Source organism: Gobio gobio (assembly GCF_949357685.1).
Source record: "Gobio gobio genome assembly, chromosome: 4".
In the NCBI taxonomy this organism is placed as follows: Eukaryota; Metazoa; Chordata; class Actinopteri; order Cypriniformes; family Gobionidae; genus Gobio; species Gobio gobio.
This window is the reverse complement of record NC_137100.1, coordinates 52669731-52695634: the sequence shown is the minus strand read 5'-3', so window position 1 is coordinate 52695634 and position 25904 is coordinate 52669731. Positions and strand designations below refer to the sequence as shown.

Below are 25904 nucleotides of genomic sequence, written 5' to 3'. Positions count from 1 at the left end.
AAAAGATTTCTATTTTAAATAAATGCTGTTCTTTTTAAATAAACTTTGTTCTTAAAGAATTCCCCCCAAAAAGTCAGTTTTGACAAAAAAAAAAATATTAAGCAGCACCACTGTTGTTAACATTGATGTAAAATTTTAACAAGAACTTTTTATTGAGCACCCATGCTGAAAATTCCAGTTGCCAAATTATTTAAAATTTTAATATTTCACATATTACTGTATTTTTGAACAAATAAATGCAGACTCTGGGAGCATCTTTCAAAAACATTTGAAATATCTTACCGACCCCAAACAGTAGTGTACCTCTGAGACTTTAAAAAATATAATAATAATAATGTGAAAAATTGGTGTAATCACCAAAATGAAATGTACTAGTTTCCATAAAGTAAGATTGATTTTTTTTTTTTGTACAGTCAGAGAAAGTCAGTAAAGTTACAAGACTGTGCACTTTATTTATCGTTCATCAATAGAACATCAAATACTTTCCTTTAACGTATACTGTAATAAAATAGGACTAGAAATGCATGCAACGTAAAGGCCAGAACAACAAAAATAATTAAATTCTCAACAATAAACTGCAACTTATTTTCAATTCACCAGTGTTGGCACTACAAAGCATCGTTTAACAAAAAGTAAGGCTGGCATTGATACAACACTAGCAATAACTAAACTGTAAACTTTTTTTCTTCTTACAATCGCATTTAAGAGGTATTCAGACACTGCATATGCCAATGCTACTGTACTGTATTTTATACTAGGAAACAGAAAAAAAAAGGTCTATTCAGTTTGTATGGGATCAGTGCATTTGTCATACACTGAGGAGCCACAGGCCCTTCCAAACAGATCATAATCAAAGGCACTAAAGCTTTACAAAGCAAAGATCAACAGGCCAGCACTACACTGAGAATGACGGGCACCAAAGAAATCGATCACATGATCTGAAAGTACCACAGAGGATGTTCTGAACTCATTTCCTTGAGATATTCATCACATAAAACTGAGCTACCTGGTGCTTTTCGGCTTTGATTTGAAAATGACTGGGGTGAATCGTCTGAGATCTGGCAAAATGGGTCCATTTCAAAAGCCAATGAGAGAATCGCACTGACATGATTGAAACATTGTCCATTGATGATGGGATGAGGGACACATTTAAAGTGCACTTACAACACTCTGGATTCACAATCATCAAGTCTTACAGCTATTATGACATTGCCATCCACACTCATCAATCATCACCAGCTTTGCATGCGTATAGGGATGTACCGAATCCAGGATTCGGGGTCGGATTCGGCCGAATATTGGGCTTTTTACACGCCCATAGCGGTAAACTTGAGGAACGCCCATCAACATACACATGAGGGGAAGCGTCACAACACCACGCTTCAGTCGTGCCCCAAAAGTGGATCTGTATCGCTTGACTGCGTGCGCGCCTCCGTTGTGTAGTTCTTTGAAACGACAGAGGGCGACTCGGGGTAATTTTTTTATAAACATCAGAAAACAGCGGTTGAGAAGAACATACGCAACAATGTTTACTTTAGTAAACTTGACCAAAACCACCCTATTAAAAGCCTTAAACAAGGCTTAAAATGGCACCGATGTCCCGGGAATACAGAGAGGCCTCGCTAGAGTGGCCAGCCTCGGGAAGCGCCTTCATTTGCTTTCCACCAGTCAGGAGCTTGTTCTGCTGCTGAATTTTTCTGTTGAAATGGTCCCACACAGTAAGCTTTCCATTGCTTCTTTTTGCGAGATATATCTGGTTTGTGGTTGCACATGTCGACGCGCTCCGTGAGTGAAAAAATAACGCTATACAGCATTAACCATGCATAAAAAACAAAAAAGCGTTAAAAACAAACCGTTTAACTGATAGTATTAATCGGTCAAAGTTCTTACTTTCGGTTAACAGTTAAATGGTCAATATCGTCCCTACACTGCTGTGGACGTTGTTTACTTCATTAATGTGTTTACTGTGATAATGGACTGAGGATGGGAGTAGGATTCGGTATTCGGTTTCGGCCAAATCTTAACCAGTGGATTCGGTATTCGGCCGAACCCCAAAAATCTGGATTCGGTGCATCCCTAGTTTGAACACGGTAGCTACGGCTCAAGCTGCAGATTGAAGTCTTTCCAACAAACTCGACTACATCTCATCCGTTGGTCACGACGAACTGCGTCAAAATCCAAAAAGAATTAAAAGTGCAAACAAATGATAAATCACATTTATTGAACTTAAAAATAAAAAAAGAAGAATCTTTTGAACACGTCATAGATCACTCCCCCCCCAACACCTAAGGCTGCTATTAACAAGGCATGAATAAACCCCTGCTTTTGAGATCCAGAAGTTGGTCTTTCCTTTAAGAAATGTAAGGCAGTTCTCCAATTAAAGAATAAAAAATTACTTCTGGCAGTCAGTCGACTTTTCCCCCCCCTTTAAAAACATTAAATACCCATTAAAATGAGCATTTTGTGCTACTGACGGTTAACTAGCAAAAATAATTAAATAATTTACTACTACAACATTAATTTTAATTTAGCTCTGGGTTTATATATTGACACCTTGTCCCCCAATTTAAATGACCGTGTTAAGTGGAAAATTGTTAATTTCCATTAAAGACACAGCTTTGTAAATCCACACACGCGCACACACACACACGCACACACACACACACACAAAAAATAAAGAAAACAGAAAACAAAACCAGATTAGAAAAGTCTATACGACCATCACAGATCAACATACTCTGTGTCATACACAGAAGTACCGAATATATATATATATATATTTATATATATGACGATTCGAAAACCCACAGGAGATGTGCATATTATTATTTGAGCTGTGTTCTATGAACCAAGGAGCATTCAAACTGAAGGACGGCCTGTTGCGAGATCCTATCTGCGGTTTGCACGGCACTAAGAGCCCAGATTTCATGGCTTCCGTTATGACATGTTCCATCCTCTGAAACAGCCCATGCTGGATTTAGTTACTTTTGTTATTTCAGTTACTAATCGGTAGAAACTGGCGGTGGGGCTGGACGGGATGGAGAGCATTTGTTAAATGGGGGCGTCACCGAAATGTTTTAGCCGGATACGCTGGATGTAGCTGACCGGGCTGTAGTTTGAATGAGCGGGACTGTAATTGGAGTGTGCTGGGCTATAGCGTCCAGGGCTGCAGACATCCGGTGAGCCCATGTGACGAGCTGGGCTGAAACGGCCCGCGGGAGACATCAAACCGCTCGCTGGAGAGCCAGGGGTGACTGAGTGAGCCCTGAAATGACTCTTGTACACTGCAGGAGTCTGCCAGCTGAAAACATAAATACAGATCTCTTAGTGTACATAAATATTTGTCACAAGATGTTCTCAAGAGCCTATAATAGACATTGACAAACAGGATTTTTCTTGCTTTTTGAAAATAAAGGAATATACACTCATATCATTTAAAAGTTTGGGCTTGGTAAGATTTTTTTTTTTTTTTTTAAAGAATACAGTAAAAAAAACGTTAATATATTTTTAAATGTATTTTTTTATATTTACAGTATACATTTTTATAATTTAAAATGTTATCATCATCAGTGTTGAAAACAATTGTCTTGCTTAATATTTTGTGGGAAACCGCAATAAAAATTTTAAAGGGGTGGTAAACCACGATTTCACTATTCTAACTTAAGCTAGCGTGTAATGTTGCTGCTTTAGCATAAACAACATCTGCAAAGTTACAACGTTCAAAGTTTAAAGCAAAGGGAGATATTTGCTTTTAAAGAAATCCATTTCTAAGAACTACAGCAAACGGCCAGTAGGCGACTACACACATTCCTCCAGGGTTGGTGACATCACCAGGCTTAATATTTACATAAACCCCTCCTCCGAGAATATTAAATAAGGGGGGAGTGAGGCCATTTTGTATCGCGCGGCGCTGTTGTGGTATAGTTAGGCTGGAGTGTTGTTGCCGCGATGCCGAGGAAACGCTGTTATATTCATCCGGATTGCAGGTCTGGGGTACTTGCTTTGTTCAGCCTTCATAGGGACAGGGGTGCGTTGCAGAGCATTTAACATACAACATGTTATATGCACGTGTGTATGACACAACGTCAGCTGCATAAGACAAACACTGCCAGTGTGTGAATGCACGACGCGCGCGGGGCTCCCTCCCGCAGCAGTTTTTCACGGAGGAAAACTTTCACAATGTTCGCGAGTTCAACACCGGATTTGCACTACGTCAGCTGCATAACGCGGCCAGTGTGTGAATGCACGACGCGCGCGGGGCTCCCTCCCGCAGCACATTTCACGGAGGAAAACTTTCACAATGTTCGCGAGTTCAATGCAGGATATGCACAACGGCTTGACCTGAAAGCTGGATTTACAAACAAAAGCTGTTTACGGGCCACAACCTGTAAGTCTGTCAACTTTATTTTTCATCGATGTGTTTTCCTGTAATAGGTTGTAGCAAGGAAGTAAACAGATGACAACACTGTTCTGCAAACCAGTCTGTTAAATGCTTATTCATACTTAACGTTATCCGACGAACACCTAACGTTACAAACACTAACGTTAAAATCTCAACAGCGAACTTGGCATTAGTGTAAATGATTCTTTGATTAGAGCTTTTATGTATTGTTTATCTACAGGCATGCTTAACATGGTTCTGTGTGTGATTTGGCTACTATAGTAAAGCCAGTGTTTAGTGTTTTGGGTTAATAGTTCTTGCGACAGATATTTGGCTATAATCGTTCTAAAAATACAAAAGTAACAGTGCCATTCAGTAGCGATCATTATAGATCCGCAGTCTTTACTCATTAGGACTGAAGAGGTTCTGCTCGATCATCTTCACTAAAATGTTCTGGGTCTGATTCGGGCTCAGATTGGTGTGGTTTTATTGACGCCATCGTTTCTAAAACTGACAAAAGCACAGTCTACCGGTAAGGTAAGGGGCGTGACGTTTCCGATAAACGTACACTGCGGTTAGCGAATCACAACACACTGGGCCAGCTAACCAATCTGAGCCCACTGCGTATTTTTGAGGGACTGGCTTCATACAACCCGGAAAGCATCAGACCGTTTTACAAGGAGGGACAGAGCAGTGTAGAATAAATGTCAAATATATGAAAAATAATGATTTTTTTTTTAAAAACGAAGCATTAACACATGTTACAGTGCACCCCACAAACACAATCAAGCCTTCAAAACAATGTGTTTTACCACCCCTTTAATTAGGATTTTGTGAGAATCGAAAATTCAAAAGAACAGGATGTCTTTTGAATACTTGAATACTTATAAATGTCTTTAATACTTGTATTCAAAGACAATGCATTAAATTTATCAAAAGTGACAGTCATTTAAAATAAACTTTTGAATTGTATTATAATGTAATACTCTCACTAGTGAGCTACACAGACCTACCTTTGCACTTCTAAGTGGGAGAATGCCTGAATTGTGCTCTTCCATTTGTGAATGCTGGGATACTTCAGAGGGTCAACATCTGTGACTCCTAAAGCTGACAAAACCTCTCTGTCCAACTTGCTGGGTGAATGACTGAAAAAGGAAACAAAGTATGAATGTTTGAAGCCGAAACCTTGAATTTTCCATTCATTTTAGACGGATTCTAGATCCTAAAATATATTAGAATGGAGCATAACTAAAGGGACTAGATAGTGTATGGGACACCTCCACAAGACCCCCCCCCCATTTATTTTATAACAAATGGTGAGTTTTTTTTTTTTTTTACCTTCAGAAAATGTGACTACCACAGGAGCTCAAACTAAATATTACACAAGCTTCTGTTCAATTTTAAATATGGAGGTTTTACATTTTTGTAACTTATGGGATATATCTAAATAGTTTTAAACTGTGGTGTGTGATTGTAATTTTAATCATATCATAATTATAGAGACAGAATAAAAAATAAATATGTACATATAACCATTGAAAAGTTTGGGCTTGTTAAGTCTCTTATGCTCACCAAGGCTGTATTTATTTGATCAAAAATAGTTTGTACTGTTATTTATATACTGTTGTGAAATAACATTACAATTTAAAATAACTTTTCTATTTTTATATATTTATTCATGTAATGGCAAAGCTGAATTTTCAGCAGCCACGACTCAAGTAACATTTCAAAATGTATGCAACAACAAAACAAAAAAATACAATAACTTATCCAATGCAGAGTCATGGAACACTAAAATAGACCCAGAGTCCCAGGAGCAAAAGGCCATTGCCTATGTGGTGCCTAAGTCAAAAGTAGCTTACCAGTACTTAAACTTATTTTTTGTACAATTTCTATAATATATAAAGGATATACTTTCTGCAGTACAGTACACGTGTCTGCTACTGTTTGACTAACAACATTTATTTTTATGATTATCAACATTACTGTTAGCAAAAATATTGACTCAGGGCTAAATCACTTAAAACTAACCTTTGATCACCAAAATTACATATTTAAATGTTTCTCCCCCCGTGAAAATATTTTCTTTATGTCTTAAAATAGCTTGAATGTAACTCTGCACCCTTGCTTTATTTAGTATGTGCGGAACCATGAATATGCAAATTGGTCCCCGCCTCCACTCACTCATTCCATCTCAGACTACCTGATCTACTCGTTCAAATTTGCTGTAGTATACATGTATAAACCAGAAATTAAGGAAGAGTAAATTATACAGGCTCGTCTACAAGTCGATGTATCAGAATGTTAACACGCTTTATGTATCGCTCTACAACATCTGTAACGTTAATTGATATGATTAGCCTTTGGCTTGACTACATGATCAAACAGATAATGTGTTGCTAATGTTACACAAACCATGTTCCCATTCGCCATCTCAGTCTGCCTTTAAAAATTCAGTATCCTTAGAAATGCTTCAAACAACTTAGAATGTCAGTGGAGAAAGGCCTATAATTCATCATAACATCGTAATATACAGTGGCATGAAAAAGTATGTGAACCGCTTGCAGAATCTGTGAAAATGGGAATAATTTTAACTAAATAAGAGGGATCATACAAAATGCATGTTATTTTTTATTTAGTACTATATTTACGAAGATATTTTACATAAAAAAGTTTACATATAGTCCACAAGACAAAAAAATTGCTGAATTTATTAAAATAACCCAGATAAAAAGTTTCTGAACCATTGATTCTCAGTGCAAAAGGAAACAATGCATTAAGAAAAACAGGATGAAGATGTCCAAATTTTTCTTATTTTGTTTAAATATAATTTTTTTTCATTTAGTACTGCCCTTCAGAAGCAATAGAAGATACTTGCATGTTTCCCGGAAGACAAATTAAGTACAATTTACCTTGATTTTCAAATTCAATAGGTTTTCACCCCCCGGCTCTTAATGCATTGTTTCTCCTTTTGGAGCATCAGTGAATGTTTGAACCTTTTTTAGTAGTTGTGTTTGAGTCCCTCAATTGTCCTCAGTGTGAAAAGATGGATCTTAAAATCATACAGCCATTGCTGGAGAGGGTTCAAATATGAAAAAGAGGCTGGAAAACTGAAGAATCTGCAGGACCTGGAGGATTTTTCTAAAGGACATTGGGCAGTTTAACTGCTCAGGACAAACAAGGGACTCGTGAACAACCATCACAAAACAAACACACAGCCGTGGATCATCCAGGGAACGACACACAGCACTGAGAATCATTGGTTCAGAAACTTTTTATCAGGGTTATTTTAATAAATGCACTGCATTTTTTTTTGTCTTGTGGACTATATGTAAACATTTTTTATGTAAAATATCTTATTCAGGACAGTACTAAATAAAAAAAATAACATGCATTTTGTATGATCCCTCTTATTTAGTTAAAATTATTCCCATTTTCACAGATTCTGCAAGCGGTTCACATACTTTTTCATGCCACTGTACATCATATACAAAATTCACCCGCTATATTGCTAAATGTACCTGATTTTTCATATCAACAGAGAAATATACCGGGATCACCGGACCTCTCGAGACTCCCCTGCTTCACAGCATAGTTAATGTCATGATATGCTAATCCCATATGATGGGATTGGTTACAAAATGTTTGTGACGTTGAGAACAGGGGCGACTGTCTTTGGTAAACTGCAGTTAAGGAGAAAATACTCCGCAATGGTGTTAACTGATGAATTTGCACATGGTTTGTCTATGCGCGCACACAGAAACAATCTATCACAGCGTGTGAATACCCCATTGAATATTTAAACTGACAAGACTTAAAAACATGTGAAAATAATACTTTCTAGAGGAAGCAGCACTGGCCCAATCGTTAAGATAGTTGATTACAGTTTTAGGGGGGCTGAGACGACAGACAGGGGCTGAAGCCCCCCTATAAAGGGCCTGGAACCACCCCTGTATTGTACTACAAGAGCCTTAATATTTAATTCCACTACTTTCCTAGTCTAGAAATCACAATTTAGAAATTCTCTGATACCGCCTGAAATATCACAGTGATAATATGCTCCTCTCACCCTTCAATGAAGAGTCCTTTCGTCACTCTGGGAGGGGTCCGCAGTATGAAGTCCTGAGAGCTGTCAAGTGATCTGTAAGAGCTGGAAGACCCTGAGGAGCTGAGGTCTCTTCCCCCATGATCCCAGGATTTTGATCTGGCACATATTGTGCGCTCACCCCCTGAAGTCTCTACAGTCTGTTGGTTCATAGGTTCTAACCTCTCAATGGCCAGAAAGTATTCATCTGAACTTGCACTAGACCTCCCATCTACTTCATTTCTTCTCTCCAGTCCATCCTTCTCAGCTGCTCGTAACACGGACGTCCTGTCTTTCTCAAACACAGAGTCATCTTCCGAGGACAGCGAGAGGCGGCCCAGTCCGGAGGTGAGCTCTGTGGCCTGGGCGTCTCTGTGGCGTTTCCCTCCACTCCTCCTCCTCTCCCTATTTGTCCTTTCTGGCTCATCCAGCAGAGACATTCTCTCGAACTCAGCCATTAGGTTTGAGATGGGCGAAAGCATGCAGGAATTGGAGGAACCGCAGATGTGAGGGGACATTTTGTCCCCGTTTGGAGTCCTGTCCCCAGGGCCCTGTTCGCACAGGCCATTTTTACTGCTTGAGATCAAGGATTTCTCAGAGAGCAGTAAATCCTGCTCTGCCGCTGCCTCTATGAGGTCAGCACTGTGGGAAACTGGTAGGATGTGAAGTTCAAGGCCCCCTACCGCCCCCTGCAGGCCATCTTTGGAGCACACAGAAGAAATACTGGTGAGTGCAGCATTCTGCCTGTTCTTGATCTCCTCCAGGCTGATGTCATCACCCTCATCCAGAAATGCCCCCACAGAGATGGAGTTACAGAACTTCTTCAGTTTTCCTGAAATTTAAAAGAGGACATTTCATGGAGTGAAGGATTTCCCTTGCTCTTTGAAATCAGATGCTTTTCCCAGTCCCCAATATACACTCACCTAAAGGATTATTAGGAACACCTGTTCAATTTCTCATTAATGCAATTATCTAATCAACCAATCACATGGCAGTTGCTTCAATGCATTTAGGGCTGTGATCCTGGTCAAGACAATCTCATGAACTCCAAACTGAATGTCAGAATGGGAAAGAAAGGTGATTCAAGCAATTTTGAGTGTGGCATGGTTGTTGGTGCCAGACGGGCCGGTCTGAGTATTTCACAATCTGCTCAGTTACTGGGATTTTCACGCACAACCATTTCTAGGGTTTACAAAGAATGGTGTGAAAAGGGAAAAACATCCAGTATGCGGCAGTCCTGTGGGTGAAAATGCCTTGTTGATGCTAGAGGTCAGAGGAGAATGGGCCGACTGAGTCAAGCTGATAGAAGAGCAACTTTGACTGAAATAACCACTCGTTACAACCGAGGTATGCAGCAAAGCATTTGTGAAGCCACAACACGCACAACCTTGAGGCGGATGGGCTACAACAGCAGAAGACCCCACCGGGTACCACTCATCTCCACTACAAATAGGAAAAAGAGGCTACAATTTGCACGAGCTCACCAAAATTGGACAGTTGAAGACTGGAAAAATGTTGCCTGGTCTGATGAGTCTCGATTTCTGTTGAGACATTCAGATGGTAGAGTCAGAATTTGGCGTAAACAGAATGAGAACATGGATCCATCATGCCTTGTTACCACTGTGCAGGCTGCTGGTGGTGGTGGTGTAATGGTGTGGGGGATGTTTTCTTGGCAAACTTTAGGGACCTTAGTGCCAATTGGGCATCGTTTAAATGCCATGGCCTACCTGAGCATTGTTTCTGACCATGTCCATCCTTTTATGACCACCATGTCCCCATCCTCTGATGGCTACTTCCAGCAGGATAATGCACCATGTCACAAAGCTCGAATCATTTCAAATTGGTTTCTTGAACATGACAATGAGTTCACTGTACTAAAATGGCCCCCACAGTCACCAGATCTCAACCCAATAGAGCATCTTTGGGATGTGGTGGAACGGGAGCTTCGTGCCCTGGATGTGCATCCCACAAATCTCCATCAACTGCAAGATGCTATCTTATCAATATGGGCCAACATTTCTAAAGAATGCTTTCAGCACCTTGTTGAATCAATGCCACGAAGAATTAAGGCAGTTCTGAAGGCGAAAGGGGGTCAAACACAGTATTAGTATGGTGTTCCTAATAATCCTTTAGGTGAGTGTATAACTGCCCACATATACATTACATATTAATCAAATAATTTTACATGCAAACCAGCCACAATTTACATTTCGAAATCTTAAAAGTACAGTAGCAAGCAATGATATGCATTTATATAAATGTAATTCAAGAAGTATAATTTGATCTTTAAAACTTTGCAGAACTTTTGCATTCACAAACAGCTAGATTACACACCACATGAAAGGTAATATTCGAAAAGGCGTAATAAGGGCACTTTAATTTGTCTGAACAAAAACGTCAGACGAGCTGAATGAAAATGCTAATTTATTTTCTGACAGTAGGTGGTGCTTATGGAAATGTAGAAATAAACAAACGCATTCAAAGGTAAGATAAAAAGAAAATGCCATCAACTTTTGTGAAGACAGTCAGTTCATATAACCCTTCATCAAATAAAAACTCCTCAGATTTGCATGAATCGGGTGAACGGCCTATTTTAATGTCAGAACAGAAAATATGCCAAAAGTCTGCAGGTATGTTAAGAGTCGGTGATCTTACCCGGAGATGGGGTTTTAAACCTGTTGCTGGTTTCATTCTCTCCAGCCTCCTCATGAGCGCGCTCCCTGAAGTCTTTTTTACTGAGGTATTCTTCAAGCACTTTTAGGCCGTCAGTTGACTGCAGGTCCACAAAACTATCCAGGAAATCCCAGTACTCTGCCCAGGGATGACCAAATTCATGGGCCAGATCTCTGCTCACAGACAAGACACCGATACCTAATCAATGCTTAATGCTCTATTAATGCCTAAAGAGCATGAAACGAGTGTATGAAATATAAATGTAATGTCTAGCTTCCTTAAATTATATCTTAGCACTGACCTGCCAACTCTTTCTGCCCCACGGTCTGGGTCGGACTTTAAGATGTTGTGAAAATGCCCTGCCCGTTCTCTGGGAGGAGTCTTCCATGCCCGTCTGAACTCATCCGCCTATAACACCACAATTGTTTCCATTCATAAGCAAATTTGATTAGGTCATAATAATGACTAAACATCTGTTGAGTCTGACAGCACGAAACTCTAATATACTCAAAAAGAGAAGATTTTTTTTTTTTTTTTTACTCACTTTAGATGGACTTAAAGGCCCAGCAAATGCCCTGACTGCCATAACTGGATCCTTTGGGCTTCTGGGTAACCGTGGTGACAGGTTTTCCATAGGCTCAGGGGACCAAGGTGCACCAATCACAGGCTGGGAGGAGTTATCAGTGGCTCTCAATAATGGGATGTATAATCGATCTGTAGCCAATCAGAAATCAGGTGTTAGAATATGGAATGCAACTAAATGTAAATTTTTTAAATGTTTTAATACAAGTATATACCAGCGGTATTCAAATGGCGGACCGAGGTTCAATTTTGGACCCCAGCTTGGTTCCTTCAGGGCCACAGCACATAATTGCAGCATTTTACTGTTTCTACAGATTAATGTGAGCAGCACATCAAAACAAAGAAGCGGTTCACACCACACGCGCTCATGATCGTTTGCGTATATCCTCTAATATTTTTATCTAGAACCAAACACACTTCATTCAAGCCCTTTCCACTGAGTGTTGCTTCTCTCTCCCGCTAAAGACGAAAAGAGCCACATTAACAGCTGCAGATGACGCGGTTATTTTAACAACAGTAGCAGAAACACGGTGAGCAGTAAAATAGATACTTTTCTGCTAAAAAGCTGCAGAAAACAAGAATGCAGCAAAGAAAATTATTTGTATCTTTCATACAGATGTCTCCGACCGTTTAACTAAACCAAGTGTGACAAGTTAACGTGTGACGCCTTTAAACGTTTTGTTTTTTTCCATACATTTAGCATTATCAAACCAGCATATTAAAAGCATTTCACAATAAACAATGTTTGTATTATTTGGAAAATGATTTAGAGATGGCAAGGGTAGACAGAAAACTTTGAAAAAACTAGTTAACTTGTTTTTTGTTCATGATGAGATCATGAGACATCACTGCTTTGGCTCTTGGGGCCCAAGATTCTCATCTTTGATGACTGTTTTGATGCTGCGTTCACACCAAACGCGAATAGAGTGTCAGGAGCGAGTGATTTCAATGTTAAGTCAATGGAAATGCGCGTTGACGCGCGTCTGGAGGTCCTGCGACGCCAGAGTTGAAAAATCTGAACTTTGGCGTCAATTCGCGCCACGTTAACCAATCAGGAGCCTGCTTGCTGCTGTCACGTGGTAAAAGTGATGTGATGAGAAACCCTCCATGAATTAAAAATACTACTATTGTGTCACAAAATGTAGTTTTAATACTTTTTCAGGTGAGAATGTAGTTGTTTAAAGCCAAATCTGTGGTTTATTTATAAAGAGAGCGCCTATTTAAAAAAATGATCTTGTGTTTTTGGAGTTGTGAGATCCAGGAGATCACCGGGCGGTCATTAACCCAGTGAGAGCAGTCTTTCCTCGGCCAGTCCTTCTGACGTTTGCCGCTGGCTCTGATGTCCTGTAGTGGTTCGTCTTGTGTGGATCTAACGGGCGATATTTGCTCTCATGAATCTTTAATTTGTTGTCTGCCAAATCGTTTTGACTGAGGGCAAAGAGAAGTTTCATAACTTTATTGTTTAAGGATATTTAAATATACATGCCGTGAAGATAATGTAGGAGTTGCCTGGACCACATTTGTGTGGCTATTAATGTTTAATATATATTTTTTATGAAAATGAAAAGAGCTAGAGTGGTGTTTTATGACATATTTCTCCTGGAGCGCCCTTGAACGCGCAACTCTTTTGCTTCAAACGTTCGATTTATATGCGCATCCAAATCGCTGTGGGCGCGTAAATGGATTTAAATTGTTCACACATCAAACTAGACGCGGTAGACGTGATTTTGACGCTCTATTCGCATTTGGTGTGAACGCAGCATGAGAGTTTAGGATTGTTTAGGAGTGCTTACGGCTGCCCCCATGGAAAAGTACAACCGTTTTGTCCGGACCTATGCTAGGAAGGAAATATAGAGACCGGACCTCTTGGAACTTTTTTGGCTTACCTTCTAAATATTCATTCATCTTCTGTTTGACCTCTTGAATTTTACCCTTTTCTTTCATTCTTTCACAAATCACCTAAATTAAGGGAATACAATGGATGACTGATAAATAAGATAAAATTAATTATGAAATCCTTAGCATGCAAGTTAATGTATCAGGGTTGCCGTACCTCAGAGGGTTTCTGGTTGTACTTGTTCTTACAGTTCTTGTCAATGTCTGGATGAGAACACAGTATGTTCACCACCTCTGGACAGCCAAATTTACACGCAAAGTGGAGAGGCGTCTCAAACCCCTATGAAACACAGGATACAGCATTCAGTTGGCAGCGTATTAGATAGATATCATATGCATGTACCAGACAGAAAAAGATGTTCAGCACATTGGCATCAAAATAATGTTGGCTTTTAAGATATCGTCTTTGTAAAATTCTGAGGCAGCACTAAAACGTTTTAATCCAAGATTAAAAATACCTTGTAGGAACAAATTTTACAAAATATTTTTGAGCTTATCAGAGTATGTTCACGTAATTACCAGATAATAATAACCCAGTTGTTCGTCCTCAGAATCAGAATTATGCGTTTCTATGGAAACAATATTAACGTCAAAATGAATACAACAAGAAACAGTTGTTATGCAAATGTATTATAGATAAAATACATTTCTAAAGTTAATTTAGCAGGACATTAGACATTAGTTAGCCAACTCTAAGCTAGCTACATCAAACTGTTTTGTATGCCTTATTTTCAGATTAATAACAGCCAATTACTGGAATTTAAAAAAAAATTATATTACGAGATAACTACTTAACTACATTTGACTAGTGCCATTTTCAGTGTTTCTGTAGTTTTTTCTGCAGTTGGAATGCCATAATGATGGTAATTCCGACATTGCATAAACACACCTACAGTATATAGTAAGGGTGTAACAATATATTGCAATACAAAAATGCAACAATATGTATCATGGATAGTAACAATCTGTATTGTGTATAGTTCAACCAAAATGAAAATAACTGTGTGAGAAAACAAATTCAAATTTACAGAGTTTTAGTGTCAGTACTACATTAAACTACAATATACACTCACCTAAAGGATTATTAGGAACACCATACTAATACTTTGTTTGACTCCCTTTCACCTTCAGAACTGCCTTAATTCTACGTGGCATTGATTCAACAAGGTGCTGAAAGCATTCTTTAGAAATGTTGGCCCATATTGATAGGATTGCATCTTGCAGTTGATGGAGATTTGTGGGATGCACATCCAGGGCACAAAGCTCCCGTTCCACCACATCCCAAAGATGCTCTATTGGGTTGAGATCTGGTGACTGTGGGGGCCATTTTAGTACAGTGAACTCATTGTCATGTTCAAGAAACCAATTTGAAATGATTCGAGCTTTGTGACATGGTGCATTATCCTGCTGGAAGTAGCCATCAGAGGATGGGTACATGGTGGTCATAAAGGGATGGACATGGTCAGAAACAATGCTTGGGTAGGCCATGGCATTTAAACGATGCCCAATTGGCACTAAGGGGCCTAAAGTGTGCCAAGAAATCATCCCCCACAGCATTACACCACCACCACCAGCCTGCACATTGGTAACAAGGCATGATGGATCCATGTTCTCATTCTGTTTACGCCAAATTCTGACTCTACCATCTGAATGTCTCAACAGAAATCGAGACTCATCAGACCAGGCAACATTTTTCCAGTCTTCAACTGTCCAATTTTGGTGAGCTCGTGCATATTGTAGCCTTTTTTACCTATTTGTAGTGGAGATGAGTGGTACCCGGTGGGGTCTTCTGCTGTTGTAGCCCATCCCCCTCAAGGTTGTGCGTGTTGTGGCTTCACAAATGCTTTGCTGCATACCTCGGTTGTAACGAGTGGTTATTTCAGTCAAAGTTGCTCTTCTATCAGCTTGAATCAGTCGGCCCATTCTCCTCTGACCTCTAGCATCAACAAGGCATTTCGCCCACAGGACTGCCGCATACTGGATGTTTTTCCCTTTTCACACCATTCATTGTAAACCCTAGAAATGGTTGTGCGTGAAAATCCCAGTAACTGAGCAGATTGTGAAATACTCAGACCGGCCCGTCTGGCACCAACAACCATGCCACACTCAAAATTGCTTAAATCACCTTTCTTTCCCATTCTGACATTCAGTTTGGAGTTCAGGAGATTGTCTTGACCAGGACCACAGCCCTAAATGCATTGAAGCAACTGCCATGTGATTGGTTGATTAGATAATTGCATTAATGAGAAATTGAACAGGTGTTCCTAATAATCCTTTAGGTGAGTGTATAATAGGGGTGGGAATCACAGGGTACCTCACAATACGATATACGATACCGATAATATCACGCTACAGCAATTCTGCGATAATCAATATATTGCTAAGCAATCTTATAATGATACATCACGATATTGGTCTTACTATGAAAACAAAATGCTTGTGAAAAAGTTGAGAGCAGGTTTTCCAGACTTTGGATTTAAACGCGGCTGGGGCATCTATTATTTTACTCACATTGCCGCCCGCCATCCTGTTAAAAAAAAAATATTTTTCTTAGGCTAGTTAACTTATGTTAACGTTTCCCTCATTCATGTGTAGGGTTGGGTACCGAAACCCGGTGCCACCTATATAACCAGTATGTAACCGGACCGAATCAGAATGCAGATTTCGGTGCCACTTAAATTCAAAGATGCTTTTGCGCTTTGGCTGGCGCTGAGCCAGAGTCACACATCACAACTATTCAGTGTTTTCAACCACATAATGTTTATTTTAGGTTTCAGACATTTAAACGCACATAAGCAATGTTACTAGCAAAAAATACACCCTGATGTCTATGGAAGCGACAATAATCTTTTCAGAGTTATAATTTGACTACATGTTTTATTCATAACAGATACACATATAGTAACAATATTGTTTATTCTATTCTTCTCCCAGTTCAGCAGTCACTTACTTTCATGTATTTCGTGAGATGAAGATGAATTTATGTGTTGTAAATCCAACAGATCCGATTCTCTGAGGCACAAACTAACATATCGGCGCCTATTGCGCATTATAGATTACCTAACACACATTCACTTAGTCTTACACATATTTGAAAATCAGAATATCAGATATAAACCCGATACAGGCGAGCTGTCATACAACACTATTGTGGGTGCTGTGTGTCATGTGAGAAGCATGATGCGTCGCCATGGAAACAATAAGGCGAAGAATTCTAAAATATTTAGCCAGAGAATATGGTCATATTTCTGCTAAATAATGCTGAAACTTGAAGCTGGTTTGTAGCATACCAAGAATACCAACTACTGCCACCTTGAGAAGCCATGAAGTAGTGACACTGGGAGCAGAGAAATCTATTTAGAGCGACTTATTTTATTAATTAAAATATCGAAATCTGGCCTTTGCCTATCGATTCTCGTATCGCACAGAGAAGGACAACGATATATTGCCCTATCGATATTTTGTCCCACAGCTAATATATAATGTTAAATGAATATGATGTATAATAATGCAATGGGGGAATATTTGTTGGTCCTGATGCCAAATGTCATATGTTACCAGTAAAAATTGGCCAACATTATTTTAAATATATCAGTGACCGAGTGCAAGCATATTTGTATAAAATAATTCTGTATTTTCAGCTTCAGAATATTTTAATTCTGGTGTCAACATTGTCATCAGCAACAAGTCCAAGCCTATTTATTGTAATATGTCCAAGTCCAAACCCAATGTAATACCAAAATTAGCTTTTTTACCAACTTTTACCATGTCTTGAAGTATCGCAATAATATTGTATTGTATCGTAGCAAATCGTAACATGAGTGTATCATTACACCCCTAGTATATAGTATAAGTAAATGACTGTGTGAGGGACCATTAATGGAGTTGATGCCCATTTCAGTCACTATTACACTACTATGGTTAGGATGCAACCAGCAAAAAAATAGCAGAGGAATGCGAAAGCTGTTACTTCAACTCTCATTACAATACATTCTCCCGGTTTCACAGACAAGGTTTAAACTAGTCCGAGATTAAAATGCATGTTTGAGCTGTTTTAACTGAAACAGCTTGCACTCTCTTAAAATATGCCAATGCAATTGTTTTGTCTCAAGATTCACGCCAGTAATGTTTTTTTTTCTAGGGCACATTTATAAAAGCTACTTAAATGGCCTAATTTAACGAAGGCCTAATCCTGGCTTAATCTAAGCCCTGTCTGTGAAACCGGGACATTATGTTTGAACAGTTAAATATTAAAGACAGATTAAGATGTAGCACTTACAGCTTTATCTGGCGTATTGAGGTACAGGTCTACGATATACCGGATGCGTTTCTGCAACATGCTCTCCTGGTCATCTGGGTACATAAGACGCATGAAATCTGGGTTCTCAAGAGTGTCCAACAGGATCTGAACAATGCCTGGCTGGTTCTCCTTAGCAGCCACATGCATCACGTTATACCTGCAGCCCTCCTGCGGTCAGATTTACAGTAGAGAAACATTTAAAGGAACAACATTCAGAGACTTTACATAAGCTGTTGTGAATACGTAGAAGAACATGCTTTAAGTCGACATTCAAACAAATTCTATTTTCCTCTCTATTGTGACATATATCCAAGTTAAATGGCTTCTCAAACAAGAAAGTAAATATAGGGCGGGACTTGATTTTGTCCAATGGGAATTGACTGGATTGTTGTGGTTTGCTTTTGTTGCGATCTCATGTGATTCACAGGTTGTCCCGTCCTTGTGCCAGTAAACACATCATCAAAGAAGAGAAGAGGGAGGGGAAGTTATTTTGATAAAAAATTATGAGGACACATGAATTTAAAAAATAATGATGTGCACAGATAAATCATTTATATACTGCAATTTTCCATGTAAAATAAGAAAAGCATATTTAAATGTTAATGTTGACCTTAAAAGTATATAGTTGTCTTCATAATCATATAGAAAAAAATGGTGCATGTGGAAATATTTGGGAACTTAATATTAAAGGTCCCATGGCATGGCATTCTTCTATTATTTTATAATGTTTCCTGAGGTGTACTTTTATTGTTAGTATGATTTTTACATTAAAAAAAATGTCATAATTACTATTATTACCCCTCTGGCTGAATGCCCTGTTTCAAGGGGCGTGTCTGCTGTGTGACTTCAGCCACTGTTGTGATTGGCTGACATCTTTGCTTTTGAAATGAGTGTTAGATTATGTTGCGGAGGGGGCGTGGTTTAGCGAGGCACTGCATGCATGAGAGAGAGAGACTGACTGGGCACTGGTGAACCACGGAGTGCTGGAGGAAGTTTTATTGTAACAGACTTCATTGTAATGAATCTTATAATTTGTTTTTGTGTACATTTTTGACATTTCTGTGCGTTTAAATAGGTTTTAGGTCTGTATTATCCATATAAATAAGTAGGGTCTTTTATTTTGACGGGTGTTGCAGTCTACGGAGCGATATGAAAAAAGAGAGAGCGCTCCTGAGAGCTTGCGGTTCATCATTCAGTGGGTTTAAGCAGATTTAAAGTTTACAGTTTGTTTAGCACCCCCCGAAAAGGCAAAAGGTATGTGCTTATTTACTGTAATTTGTAATGAGTATGTTTGTGTATTTCGCTGTATTGTTATTGATAATGCTATGGAGAGAGAGTTGTGCACTTTGTTTTTTGTCCAGCTCTTACGGTGATTTTTGGAGATAAACGGTTTCAATAAACTCCTGAAACATCAGTAAAGTCTAGCCATCATTCGGATCGTCAAAGTGTGGATTATAGCATTATTTTATGATCTATTCCTATCACATGAAAAGCTGCAGTGATGAGCATTGAGGAGACAGGCAGTCTGTTGATCGTGTGAATGCAGTGATCTCCTCATTGCAGCGCGTTCTCTCACAAATGCTTTCACCTCAACTAACAGCAAACACGACATCGACATGAATACAGTAAGAGCTTTGTGCAGCATAACAGCGTCATTCATTACAACGGCAGTTTGGGCAAGTGTGCAGATACACTCGCGACGTGTGATTGACAGCTTCGAACATTATAAAGAGTGTTCTTTGATCGCTCTCTGTAGTTTAATCACTTAAAAAACGGATTTGTTTCATGCTACTAACAGAAACGATCGTTTTAGTCACTGGCTTGATTCACTGATGCACTACGCTTAGGGCATCAAGATAGCGATCATTAAACTATCTAGAAAGAAAGTCTAGAAAGAAACGATCTAGAAAGAAAGTCGAGTGAACTTGAACGATTAGCTACAGATCAGGAATCACTGATCACAGATCAGACATTAATGAACACTGTTACTCACTGTTTGTCACGGTGCTGTCGAATCCATATTGTAAAGTCTGTTTGTAAAGCCTGTGCTGACATAAACTGAATCCATTTTCTCTGAATGCTCTGGGCGGGCAAAGCAGAGGAAGGGGAGGTAACTGTTCCTGTTATGATGTCATAACAGGAGAATTCCAGATCAGCTCGTCTGAGCTGTCCTTTTCTCAAAGGCAGCGAAATACAGCCAGAACTCGGTTTACACCCATCAAAATTTATAGCCACTTGGGGACCATATACAGGCTAGGGGAACTCATATTAATGTTGAAAAACATCATAAAATGAAATTTTCATGCCATGGGACCTTTAGGATACAAGGCCAGTTTCGAAAGAGACTTTGAACTTTGCAAAGAAGCCAAGAGCTCACTATATCAAGTGGGAAAAGAGCCAAAACAACTCCATACAAACAGATCATGGTACAAAAGCCCTCACCTGGACTACAGTTGGGTTGTCCCCTGACCCGATGAGGTAACGAGGGTTGCTCCAAACCAGCTCAGTAAAGGCAATCTCGTCTCCCTTCTCCACAGCCTTCCTTAGCTTGGCCGTCAAATCTTGTGTCCGAGGACTCTTAAAACTGTTTGCCTTCTCCCTGTTGATTGCGTCTGCCTCCATCATAGATGGGTGGTCTGGTTTGAGTAATTTAACACACGCGCACGCGCACGCGCACGCGCACACGCACACGCACACGCACACGCACACGCACACGCACACACACACACACACACACGATTAGCTTAACATTTTTTACTTCATTCATTATTTGATAACATTTATACATTTATTTATAATGTAAAATATCAATTTTGAAACTAATTAAAATTATAAATAAAATAAAATAAGTTTTTAATGGGCTTAACATCTGAAATAAATGGAGAGGTTATTCACCTTTGTTAAACACCAGGCCAGGTTTGATGGGAGAAACACAGGGAGTGTTTTTACTAGGCGAAGGGTAGTAGTCACATATGCCTTTGGCAAACTTCTCAGCATCCTCACGATTGGAGAAGGCTTTAAACCGAGCCCCCTTCATCATTTTAACAGCCTGCAAAGCCTCCTTCTTATCAATGTACACATGGGCTCTTTCTACAGAGGCAGAGGAAAAGAAAATCAGTCTTAGACCAACATAACAGGTTTAAGTCATCTGTATATGCATGTACAAGTCTATTATACTAACAACTCTCCAGAATTAATGCAAACAACCAATTACAGAGGGTAAAAAATCCTTGATGCTGATATTAGTTTTTTTTATTGGGGGGGTAATGCCATTTCATGCTTTCTAACTTATTTACACTGTTAAAGAGTTGGATTCTCATGCTAAACATGGCCAAAATGTCAAAAAATTAGTTGGATGTATGACAGAGTATTTCTGTGCCAAATACACTCCTTCAGGATTCGAACAAGTTTTGGAAAGTTTTTTTTTCGACCAAGGCCCTGCATGACGTCATAAAGGGCGGAATTCCTTGTATAATTATAATTAATAATAATTTGTTACATTTATATAGCGCTTTTCTAGGCACTCAAAGCGCTTTACATAGAAGGGGGGAATCTCCTCAACCACCACCAATGTGCAGCATCCACCTGGATGATGCGACGGCAGCCATATTGCGCCAGTACGCCCACCACACACCAGCTGATTGGTGGAGAGGAGACTGAGGGATGATACCAATCGTATATATATATGGGGATGATTAGGAGGCCATGATGGACAGGGGCCAATGGGCAAATTTGGCCAGGATGCCGGGGTTACACCCCAACACTTTATCGAAGGACATCCTGGGATTTTTAATGACCACAGAGAGTCAGGACCTCGGTTTAACGTCTCATCCGAAGGACGGATGAGTGTATGGGCACTTCTCCCAAACCAGAGCGAGAGCACGCCCATCAACAAGCTTCATTCGGGTTACAGAAGCCGCCGGCAGCGCTGTCATTTTGTTTTTAGACCACGAAATCAACAATGTCACTAAAGAAGCATGTTTTTGGTTGTGTGAGGGAACGATAACCTTTATCAGCTTTGCAAATAACCCAGCGTTAAGGAAACAGCGGATGCAGTTTGTTTGTTTGTCCGAAGCAAGAGTTATTTGCAAGTGTGTTTGTTTGTTCCCAGTTCCCGAGTCGAAACCGCAGGCGTTAAGTAAAATGTCCGTGTTTTGTTGGCAATCGTCACGTAAGTGCATATAATGTAAACAACACGAACGTATAGTGAATAGAAAGTTATCCAGGGATAATGCCATGATCTATTGTGTGTGTGTGTGTGTGTTCGTGACTCTTTAGCTCCGCCCACTGCATGGCTGAGTTCGGCTATTTTCAGAAAGAATCGGTACAGCACATCCGTCCCTCCCTTTTCACTAAAATATTAAGCAGCACAACAGTTTTCAACGTTAAAAATAATAAAAGTTTCAAGAGCACCAAATCAGCATATTAGAATGATTTGATGATCATGTGACACTGAAGACTGAAGTAATGATGCTAAAAATTCAGCCTTGCATCACAGGAATGAATTACAATTCAAATAAATTAAATGGTTATTATATGTTACAATATTATTGTTTTTATTGTATTTTTCATTCATCGGGTCTAACTCTATAGCGACACTAACTCTCTAGCGGCTGACCAGAGCACTGCAATTATTTCTCATTTACTAGATTACAATCCCCACACATTTTGCATCTTTCCGCTGTGCAACATCAGAAGTGCAAGGCCATGCGCGACACGCACAGATTCGAGGGAACATTGCTCGTGTCTAAAGTAAAGGTAAAACTGCTTACCATTCCTAGCCAGTACATCCTCCCACAAAGGACACACCCCATAGAAGAAAGTGGGAGACACCTGTGCAGTTTTAGAGGGAGTCTGTGACTCCAACTGTGAATTCTCCACATTACAGGGGCACACCGCTCCACTCAGAGCCTCCTCCTCCGGCGGGTTGAGGCCCATGCCGTACCCAAAATCTCCATCGTCGCCTGTGACCGGATCTAGGGTTGTTGATATGGCACTGGGTGGCACTATACTCCCAGAACCTTCCAACGAGGCACTGTTCCCACCGCTGCCATCGGCCTCAGTAAGTCCAGCAGTCTCCACTAGAGCTCTGGCAAGTTTACGCTCAAATATGGCTCTTGTCGTGGCAGTGATGGGGCCACACTTCAAATTGGCTTTAATGATCTCCTCCCTCAACTCGTCAGCAGTGAGACCTTTCAACCTGCTCAGGACCGCGTCCATGCTTCTGTTGTTTTGGCTACCTGATTATAAAAAACACATTTGGGGTTATGAAAAGAAATGGGTATGAAAGCACACATGCAGAAAAGAGAGCCCTGTATCAGAGATAGTATAACACAGGTAGGGCACTTCATGTAATGTTCTGCACACACTACTAGTGGTTTAGAGAAATAATTTACTTATTTTATTGCTAAGCTATCACATTAAATATGCATGAAGAATAAATGCAAATGTACAGACTGAATAAAGTACTTAACTAGATATGAAAAGCAACAATGATAAAAATAAATACATGTAAAATATATATCCTCGACAAAATACACTGCATCATTTAACCAAGTAAATTAAGAGCTTTGGAATTCTTTGAATATGAAATAGCTTGGATATAATGCTTGAAATCTTTGTCAGAGACAATAAAAGGATGACAACGAGCAATAAAAGACTAATTAAAAAAATAAAACTCACTATTTTTTTGTTTGTGCACGTTTTAGAAATCAAACACATCCTTAAACAGCAATTGGAAACCAAAAATCACATTTTAATTAATAAAAAGCCCCAATCCAAAACAAGGACAATCCCACAATTTCACTAAAAGCACCACAAACACTGCCATTTCTAATATATACATTTACTGGTTAAATTTAGAAGACACGTCCCTTATTTTATTATATATTATGTATAAGAGGCAATGCCCATGCCTTTTCACCCCCACAATAAACAATGGAAACAAAGTTATCCCAATATGACATATGGAACTGTTGAAATTATTTACTTCCTTCACATTTATGAAACGAGCCATGACGTCGTGGACGCGCCAGTTAAACTGACAGCATAAAGATCCTTTACATTGTTAAAGATTAAAAAAAAAAACGTGTGACATGATGTGCAGCTGTTCAAATCGTGGCACCGGTCACGTTTGATCTAAACTCGTCTAAATCCCATCCCCTGTGAAGCAAGCGCGCATTTGCAACATATAAAAAGTTTATTGAAACCGAGGTGTCACGCCCAAACTACCATCCATTGTAGTTTTTGTCTGTATTTTGATGATCATGATTAATGGAGATGACAGATCTGAACACGGATAATGAAAATGTCACCCGTCATTTTAGCTCCACTTACCATCTATCAGCTGAGCAGCGATGCCGTGCCTGACGTGAAAGCGCAGTTGTGCATGTGTGATTTCTTAAACGTTTCTACGAGTGTGAATCGCGCGGACGCTCTGGAAGGGTCGCATTGTTTACAGCTCGGTTTGCGCATGCGTCTGGTACAGCCTGCGCATGCGTCTGGTACAGCCTGCGCATGCTCAGTATGTCGGGCAGGGTTCATGTGTTTCAAACAGGTTTCAAACGCCGGGTGCAAGGACTATCGATCTTGTGAGTCGGCTCCATGCAAAGAATCGAATGAACCGGTTCACAAAACCGATCTGGGCAGGACAATTTTATTTTATTCCATTATTATATTCAAAATGAAATTAAAGATATGCATCATATGTCCATGTGAATCACTACTTGCAGAAATGTACTAAAGATAAACACAAACGCTTTTGTAATGATTACCCTGAAACAGTTTTAAATTTATTTTGTCATTGTTTTTACGAATTTATTAACAAAAAATACATGTAATATGCGACGACGGGATGTCAGAAATTCCAGCACTACGTAAAGGAATGAGAAATGTTTGAAACGAACTGTTCGAAAGAACCGATTCCCGGAAGAGTCAGACTTACTACCAGTAATCGTCACATTTTAAGTCAATACTCCAACAATGACATCCCACAATATAGCAAGTATTAATCTCATCACGTGATATTTAACATTTGACAGGTTGACTTTACTAATAAAGACAAAAAACAAGATAAGCTGTGGAAGTGAGTGATTACAAACTCAGCCTGATAAGCGAATATATATTATTACCTCTTCTTCTTCCGTCTGCAGGTGGAGATGGGCTGCACACCAAGAGATCCTTACATGCTTAGTTTCCATACAGCCATGCCTATTGGCAATTATTGTGGCAACACAGGAACAAATAGCTCGCACTCGATAATACCACTCACGTTCTGTACAAGAAGAGTTATAACCACACACAACTGGAAATATGGGGTTCATAGAAATCACGCCATTTGTTTCAAGTTAACGCCTGAGCAAAAAAATGTGCCTCCCGGAAGTCTTTCTCTCTCTCGCTCGCTCGTTGTAGCTTTGCTTGTGTTTGAATTGGTGTTAGTAGCGCTCCCAAGTGTCTACGTCGTGTATTTATTATACTAACATCATGGAAGCCTTTTCCGCCACGGAAAGAAAAAATATATAAAGGTTTTCTGATACAAAAAAAAAAAAAAAAAAATTGTCTGAATAGTCAGATACAAACTCGCAATTCGGACTTTTTTTTTATTCTGGTAAAAAAAAGTCGCAATAACCATTATTATTATTATTTTATTCCGTGGTGGAAATAAGATTCAGCTATGTAAAATCAATGTAAAAAATAATAATTGTAAAATGCATAATGAAAATGTGCATACTGTGCAAACTCTACAATAAGTAGTCTATACTGCAATACGAAAAATATGGTATTTCATTCCAAATAGGTCAGCATTTATAACAATTTCAAAATATATGTATATTGCATTTTAACGACTAAACTAATTCAAAGCAGAATGTCTTCAAGCAACAATAGGCAGTTACTGTCAATTTGTAAATTCTGCTAAAATAATAAATGTAATATAATGTAATGTAACAATGTAATGTAATATAATAGGAAATTGGAATCTGAGTTTTTGT

The 25904-nt window shown here is 39.3% G+C and overlaps 1 protein-coding gene across 2 annotated transcripts; it reads right to left on the bottom strand.

Moving 5' to 3' along the window:
• Positions 1-433: 433 nt before the first annotated feature.
• Positions 434-25319, bottom strand: ankle2 (ankyrin repeat and LEM domain containing 2). 2 transcript variants are annotated; one of them, XM_079815804.1, is made up of 13 exons: positions 25047-25319; positions 22689-23156; positions 20812-21006; positions 20359-20552; positions 17896-18084; positions 13774-13896; positions 13607-13679; positions 11683-11852; positions 11440-11546; positions 11121-11311; positions 8451-9297; positions 5395-5526; positions 434-3301 (listed from the first exon to the last, which is right to left on the bottom strand). In XM_079815804.1, the coding sequence occupies exons 2-13, from the start codon at positions 23134-23136 to the stop codon at positions 3052-3054; spliced, it is 2919 nt and encodes a 972-aa protein (XP_079671930.1). In that variant the 5' UTR covers positions 23137-23156; positions 25047-25319; the 3' UTR covers positions 434-3051. The 2 variants fall into 2 exon arrangements, with proteins under 2 accessions (XP_079671930.1, XP_079671931.1); XM_079815805.1 differs by lacking the exon at positions 25047-25319 and adding an exon at positions 24253-24380.
• Positions 25320-25904: the final 585 nt, after the last annotated feature.

What these genes read in the sequence shown, in the direction of transcription:
- ankle2 (XM_079815804.1), bottom strand. Translation starts at nt 23,136, where the DNA reads ATGGACGCGGTCCTGAGCAGGTTGAAAGGTCTCACTGCTGACGAGTTG. An exon ending in GGATGTACTGGCTAGGAATG is followed by an intron (nt 21,007 to 22,688) that starts GTAAGCAGTTTT and finishes CTGCCTCTGTAG; the next exon opens with AAAGAGCCCATGTGTACATT. An exon ending in TCCCACTTAGAAGTGCAAAG is followed by an intron (nt 3,302 to 5,394) that starts GTAGGTCTGTGT and finishes TTATGTTTTCAG; the next exon opens with CTGGCAGACTCCTGCAGTGT.